The sequence below is a fragment of the Nicotiana sylvestris genome, chromosome 11 (genome assembly GCF_000393655.2).
Source record: "Nicotiana sylvestris chromosome 11, ASM39365v2, whole genome shotgun sequence".
NCBI classification, from domain to species: Eukaryota; Viridiplantae; Streptophyta; class Magnoliopsida; order Solanales; family Solanaceae; genus Nicotiana; species Nicotiana sylvestris.
Genome location: NC_091067.1, coordinates 135,443,608 through 135,451,480, shown reverse-complemented (window position 1 = coordinate 135,451,480; position 7,873 = coordinate 135,443,608). Strand labels below are relative to the sequence as shown.

General features: G+C 45.6%; 1 protein-coding gene across 1 annotated transcript; it reads right to left on the bottom strand.

Moving 5' to 3' along the window:
* Window positions 1-4,293: 4,293 nt before the first annotated feature.
* On the bottom strand, window positions 4,294-5,880 carry LOC104223691 (uncharacterized). Its single transcript, XM_070161933.1, has 2 exons — window positions 5,794-5,880; window positions 4,294-5,628 (listed from the first exon to the last, which is right to left on the bottom strand). The coding sequence occupies exons 1-2, from the start codon at window positions 5,878-5,880 to the stop codon at window positions 4,294-4,296; spliced, it is 1,422 nt and encodes a 473-aa protein (XP_070018034.1).
* Window positions 5,881-7,873: the final 1,993 nt, after the last annotated feature.

Genomic DNA, 7,873 nt, shown 5'->3' with positions numbered 1-7,873 from the left:
GAATTCAGGGTGCTTTGGTCTTTGATCCAGGTGGGGTGCCCCCCAGCACAAAGTACATCCGTCATAGCCTCCCACGTGACACCTGGTCTGTCATGGTAGAAATCAACGTCGCCCGTGAACTGAGGGAGCTGCAATACCTGTTGGACAGCCACAATAGAGGCATCCACCACTATGCCTCGCACAATCACCTCCCGCAGCATATGTGCAGGGCAGTTCGCGTAAAACTCCCTAACAATCATCCGGTTTACCGGGCCAGGAGGATCAAAGAGGAATTCCATTTCCCTCCTCCGAATTTCTTCATACATGTCCTCTTGTTCCACGCGGAGGGCTGCCCGGTCAATTTGAATCTCGTGAATGAAGTTCTTTCCAGCCTTCGCATTAAAATCGTCCTCATCTCGTTCCGATTCAAACCGGGACTCGTCAAATGCCGGCTGGAGGGATGTGCCTGCCCCTCTCCTTTGCCTTTTACGTGCCATAGTACCTGCAGGGAGTCAGAAGAAAAAGAAAAAAAAAAGAAACATCAACTTCATCCTAATTAGTGCCAGTCAGATGGGTACTCAGACATCGCCACCTTATGGCACCAAAACAATGCCCCCATATAATTCTTCATGACAACTAGCCGCACAAGCGGGGTGGTGAAGGTCATAACCTCCATAGGGGCCTCACAACAGAACTACTTACCACATTCTGCCAACACCACCCCACACTTACTCATGTGCCTATCTTTCCAAACATAAACAACACCCCCTATCATCGAGTACAACACTCCACAATTAGGGGTGGGTAGAACCCGCCCCGCAATATCACAACAACTCCAAAATTGTGGCCCACATGGTGCCTAACAACAACTATTCCCAAAAGATTAGATTTTTAGACCAAAACATCACAAATACCATGAAGGCCCAAGCACCTTAACACCAACCAAGTTCACAACATTATCATACAACAACTAAAATCAAGAACAAAGCGAAAATTGACAAAAATTATACGAAGCCTACCTAGGTTTAAACTAAGTAAAAGTATTCTAGATTACACAAAAATAGAAGATTAAATAGAGAGAGAAAAATAAAAACTTACTAGTGTGGTTGAGTAGAAGTGGGTGATGAAGGTGGATGGCAAGAGAGTGTGATAATGGGGTTTTGGGAGGAGAAGAGTGGAAGAGAGAAGATAGAGAGAAGATGGAGAAGAAGAGAATGAGAAAAGAAAGGGGGGGTGGTGTTTTATTGTGCTGGTTAGATGGGGGAATTAGTGGTAGGTGGGGGTGGGGTATTTTGGGTAAAAGGGAAAGGAAAAAAAAAATTTTTAAAAACAAATCGGACCTGGACCCGATCTGTGTCTGCCGCGGTTCTACCGCGGTCGCGGTAGAAACGCGGTAGACCAAGTTCATAGGGTCGTACTTACCGCGTTTCTATGCGACCGCGATAGAAACGCGATAACCTGGGTTCAGAGAGGGGTCAGTACCGCGGTTTGACCGCGGTCGCGGTGGAACCGCGGTCTGACCGCGTCTCTGATTCTGACGTCTTTTTTTTTTATGTTATACTTACAACAATTTTGTGAGTTGCCTCCCACGGAGCGCCTGATTTAACGTCGCGGCACGACGCAGGATGAGCGCATTTAAGGCTCGCTCGACCTCTGTGGTTTAGTCAGGTGTAGTGCAGACCCTTCCTTAAGCTCGCTCATACCCACATACAACTTCAATCTCTGACCATTGACTCTAAATGTACGAGAGTCATTCTCAGTGGCAACTTCAACCGCTCCTGACGGGAAAACTTCAACTACTCGAAATGGTCCCGACCATCGTGACTTCAGCTTGCCCGGGAACAACCTTAGTCTTGAGTTGTATAGCAATACCATGTCCCCAGGTTTGAAATTTCGCTCAACAGTGTTTTGATCGTGTAGTTTCTTCATTCTCTCTTTGTACAGCCTTGTGCCCTCAAAAGCAAGATACCTGAATTCCTTGAGCTCATGCAATTCTGTGACTCTTGATGTGCCCGCAGCTTCCATATATAAGTTTAGTTGCTTCAGTGCCCACCACGCTTTATGCTCAAGTTCTACAGGTAGGTGACAGGCCTTCCCAAACACTAACTTGTATGGTGACATACCAATTGGTGTCTTGAAAACTGTTCTGTAAGCCCAGAGTGCATCATCTAGCTTCCTTGCCCAATCAGTTCTTGTGGCATTTACAGTTTTCGTTAACATACTCTTGATTTCCCTGTTGGATACCTCAACCTGTCCACTAGTCTGCGGGTGGTAAGGAGTAGCTACCTTGTGGCGCACATCGTATTTCATAAGCAACTTCTCGAAGGCTCTATTGCAGAAGTGAGTGCCTCCGTCGCTAATAATCGCCCGTGGTGTCCTAAAGCGGGCGAATATGTTCTTCTTTAGAAATCCCACCACCACTTTCGCATCATTTGTGGGCAATGCTACAACTTCCACCCACTTGGACACATAGTCTACAGCAACAAGGATGTATTTATTGCCATAGAAGCTAACGAAGGGACCCATGAAATCAATCCCCCAGACGTCGAACACTTCTATCTCCTGAATTGGGTTCATGGGCATTTCGTGGTGCCGCGAAATTTTCCCGGTGCGTTAACATTCATTACAACCCTTCACCCATGAGTGCACATCTTTAAACACAGTTGGCCAGAAAAATCCGGCCTCTAGCACCTTCGCTGCTGTCCTGATCCCTCCAAAGTGTCCACCATAAGCCGATGCATGACAAGCCTGCAAAATAGAAGATTGTTCTATCTCGGAGACGCATCTCCGGATCATGTTATCCAGGCATATTCTAAAGAGATAGGGCTCATCCCAATAGTACAAGCGGCTTTCACGAAAAAATTGTTTCCTCTGGACCAATGAAAGGTCGTGAGGGACTATACCACTAGCTAGGTAATTGTCCAAGTCCGCATACCATGGCGCTTCCTAATGAGTGGTGGCGAGCAGTTGCTCGTCTGGAAAAGTTTCCAGAATTTCCTCAACTTCAATTGCATTTTCAGATCCCTCAAGTCGTGATAGGTGATCAGCGACTTGATTCTCAGTGCCCTTGCGGTCACGTATTTCAAGATCAAACTCTTGCAGAAGCAGCACCCAATGAATCAGGCGTGGCTTAGAGTGTTTCTTTTCTATTAAGTATCTGAGAGCAGCATGGTCAGTGTATACAATTACCTTTGATACTATCAGGTAGGACCGTAACTTGTCGAATGCGAACACCACAGCTAGCATCTCCTTTTCAGTCACCGTATAGTTCAACTGGGCTCCACTCAGCGTTCTACTAGAATAGTAGATTGGGTGCATCCATTTATCTTTTCGCTGGCCCAGCACTTCCCCCACTGCATAATCACTAGCGTCACACATTAGTTCGAACGGTTGCTCCTAGTTGGGGGCAACAATGATGGGTGTTGTGACCAGCTTCTGCTTCAGCTCCTCAAATGATACCCTGCAATCATCAGAAAATACAAACGGGTGATCTTTCTCTAATAACTTACAGAGAGGATTGGCGATTTTGGAGAAGTCTTTTATGAACCGCCGGTAGAAACCGGCATGTCCAAGGAAACTCCTGATTGCTTTGACCGAAGTTGGTGGAGGCAGCTTTGCTATTACATCAACCTTTGCTCGATTCACCTCTATTCCCTTGATTGACACCCGGTGCCCCAAGACTATGCCTTCTTGTACCATGAAATGGCACTTTTCCCAATTCAGCACCAGATTAGTCTCGATGCACCTTTTCAGCACACACGTCAGATTCACCAGGCACTCATCAAATGAATTCCCCACCACTGAGAAGTCATCCATGAACACCTCCATTATATCCTCAACCATGTCAGTGAATATGGCCATCATGCACCGTTGGAATGTGGCGGGTGCATTGCATAGGCCAAAGGGCATCCTCCTAAAGGCATAGATGCCATAAGGGCATGTGAAGGAGGTCTTCTCTCGATCCTCAAATGCAATGGAAATCTGATTGTACCCTGAGTACCCGTCCAGAAAACAAAAGTGTGACCTCCCTGCTAATCTATCCAGCATTTGATCAATGAAGGGAAGTGGGAAGTGGTCTTTCCGGGTGGCTAGGTTCAACTTTCGATAATCCATGCAAATTCTCCAGCCTGTGACGGTTCTCATTGAGATTAGTTCATTGTTGTCATTCTTCACAACCGTCATGCCACCCTTCTTAGGCACACATTGAACTGGGCTAACCCAGCTGCTGTCAGAGATTGGGAAAATAATTCCCGCATCTAGCCACTTTATCACTTCCTTCTTCACCACCTCCTTCATATTCGGGTTCAGCCTCCTCTAATGTTCCCTGGAAGGTTTGTGCCCCTCTTCCAGCAGAATCTTATGCATGCAGTACGCGGGGCTGATCCCCTTGATGTATGCCATGGTCCACCCAATGGCAGTTTTGCACTCCTTCAATACCTGTAGAAGCTGTTGGACCTGCGCATCTAACAAACCAGATGAGATAATAACAGGTAGAGTGGAGTTAGGTCCTAGAAATTCATACTTGAGGTGGCCTGGTAATGGCTTTAGTTCCAGCTTCGGTGGTTCTTCAATGGATGGCTTAGCTGGAGGAGTCTCCCTCTTTTCTAAGTGTAGGGGCTCAAACTCTAGATTTCTTTCCCAAAACCCTCTACCTTCCAATGACAACACCCATTCTGCCATGTCCTCACCGTTCACTTCCTCCAAATTCATCAAACATGCAGCGATGGGGTCCTCAATCGTCAACACTTCATCATCAGACTGAACGATTACATCCACGGCATCCAGAAGAGAGAAATTTGCGAACTCACTTGGGCGCCTCATAGATTTCTGCACATTGAATATAATCTCTTCGTCATTGAGCCTCATCTTAAGCTCCCCGGTCTCACAATCAATAAGAGCTCTCCCTGTGGCCAAGAATGGTCTTCCTAAGATGATAGGAATTTCTTCATCCACTTTGCAATCCAATATCACAAAATCAGCAGGGAACACGAACTTCCCCACCTGAATAAGTACATCATCAAGGAACCCAAATGGACGCTTCACAGTCCTGTCGGCCAGCTGCAACAACATAGAAGTGGGTCTAGCTCTCCCAATGCCCAACCTCTTGTAAATGACCAGAGGCATAAGATTAATGCTGGCCCCTAAATCATAGAGTGCTTTCGCAAAAGCAAAGTTTCCAATAGTACATGGAATAGTAAAACTCCCGGGATCCGAGAGCTTTTCAGCAACAGGTCTAGTTACCACTGCACTGCACGTCTGAGTAAGTGTCACCGTAGCCAAGTCTTGGAAGTCAAATTTCCGGGACATTAAGTCTTTCATCATTTTTGCGTATCCAGGCATCTCATTTAAAGCTTCGATCAATGGAATATTTACCTGGATTTGCTTGAGCATCTCAAAGAACTTTTTGTATTGCTCCTCCTTTTGGTATTTAGCCAACCTCTGGGGAAATGGTGCAAGAGGTCTTTTCTTCCCAATCACTTGGGACTTTTCTTTCTCAGCTACTATCTCTACTACTGGCTCTTTAACTGCTTCAGCAACTTTCTCAGTCTCCTGCTGAGTATTCTTTTCTTCCTGAGCAGGCTGGACTGTCACATCTGTCAGCCTTATGGATTCATCTAGTTCAATGGGTACCTGAATAAGTGTCTCAGCCTGTATATTGGCACGAACTCTCTCCTACTCTTCATCGAGATCCCTGCCATTACAGAGACTCACCGCCATCAGCTGCTTCAAGCCCTGATCTTTAGGATTGATTTAGGTATCTGCAGGTAGCGTTCCTTGAGGATGATTATTCAGAGACATTGAAATTTGGCCCACCTGCACTTCAATATTTTTGATAGTTGCATCATGTGCATCTACTCTCTCATTTATCTTCGCAGTGGACCCAATAACCTGCTGCATCATTGCTTCCAGTCTAGCAAACCCATCATCCTATCTTCCACCATGCTACTGCTGAGGCGGGTGGTACCCCTGCTGCTGATTGTTGTACCCCTGGGATCTAGGATACGGTGCCATGTTGTTGAGGGGTCTTATACCTCCCATGTTTCCGGCATTATATTGTGGCGGAGGTGGTCTGTACTGTTGTTGAGTCTGCTTACCCCAGTTCTGATTTCCCTGTCTCTGACCCCCATAGTTAGCTACATAGTTCATATCTTCAGGGTGCTGATGATGATGATCAAGCTCTGTATTCCAAGGATTACCAACTGGTTGACTAATGCAAGATGTGCACAAGCCCCCATTGGTAGTGTCTACTATGTGTACCTGCTGCTTCTGTCCTGATTCCTCCACCTTTTTGGTGAGGATGCTCATTTGTGTCAAGAGGGTCGCCATATTTTTAGCCATAGTGTTTGAAGGATCAAGGGGCACTGAGTGTACCACTGGAGTGAGGGGTGCATTCCTGGATGTCCATCCCGAATTCTGTGCCATTTTATCAAGTAAACTCTGAACTTCTCTCCATGTCTTGCTCAAGAATGCCCCACCAGCTGAAGCATCCACAATATTCTTCAACCCATCCGACAGTCCCATATAAAATCGTTGTCCCAACATCTGTTCTGGAATACCATGATGTGGACACATAACCAACATTCCTTTGAACCTGCTCCATGTTTCATGCAGTGTCTCCATTGGTTTCTGCTTGAAGCTCACGATCTCATCAATTTGTTGGGCAGTTTTGTTGGGTGGATGAAACTTGTTATGAAACTGCTTGACTAACTCATCCCACGTTGCTATAGAATTTATGGGGAGTGAGTTTAGCCAAACCTGTGCAGCTCCTGCCACCGAGAATGGGAATAATAATAACCTGATAGCCTCTGGAGTGACATTGGGCTGCCTTTGGGTCTTACAGATCGACAGGAAGTTCTTCAAGTGTTGCTGAGGATCTTCAAGTTGTGTCCCAGAGAAGAGTCCCTTGTTTTGCAACAAGTGTAGCATATTATTTGTGATCTGGAACGACTCAGCTTGTATTGCAGGCACAACTATGACAATAGCTAAATTGTCAGTTGTGGGCTGTGCCCAGTCATACAATGCACCCTCGGGCACCAGAGGTGCCGCGTCTCTGACATTCAAGTTGACTTGCTCATGCCTGCCGTTTCCGTTAGGGTCGATTGCGTCTCCCATGTCAGTTTCGAATTTGTCTGTTTGTTGAGGTGGTTGAAGTCTTTTGTTGGCACGGTTCAATGCCCTAAATATTTTCTCAGGGTCTGCGAGTCCTTCAAGTAGTTCTCCAGTCCTTGTAGAGTTTCTAGGCATACACCTGTGCAACCAAGTCAACAACCGTCAAAAATTTCAATCAAAAATTGGGTGTAGAGGAACTGCCTACGCGAAGAATTTTTTTGTATTTCTAGCAATGGTAATTGATAATTCCGTTAACTCCCCGGCAACGGCGCCAAAATTTGATCACGCCCAACTATGCCTTATAAAAAGGACAATGCGGACGTTGCAAATATAACCCGAGTATTACGCCTAGGGTCGAATCCACAGAGAGTCAACCTATCAATCACTATCTTTAGACTCACTAAACTCTTCAGAACCAGCTTCCCAAATGTTTGAATCACAAGTTGATGATTTCTTTAGTAACTAAGATTGCAAGTAAATTAAACAGGCTGTAATTTAAAACACTAAGGTTGTAAACAATGAAGAGATAAAGCTAAGGTAAAGATTTCCCCTATTGATGGAATCCCTTCTGTTTATGCTTCATACAAATGTACCAACACTTCTCTATCAATCATGAACGCTCGTCTTACCATAAATTTCTCCCGAGTAATCACAGTAATATACTATTGCACTCTCCCGAGATACACTAGCTAGCTTTAATTAACACAGTTCACTTAAGATTGCACCCAAGGCTTCGTTATCCCTAATCCCGCCTTTAAACCCGCAGTTATAGATTCCTCTTATA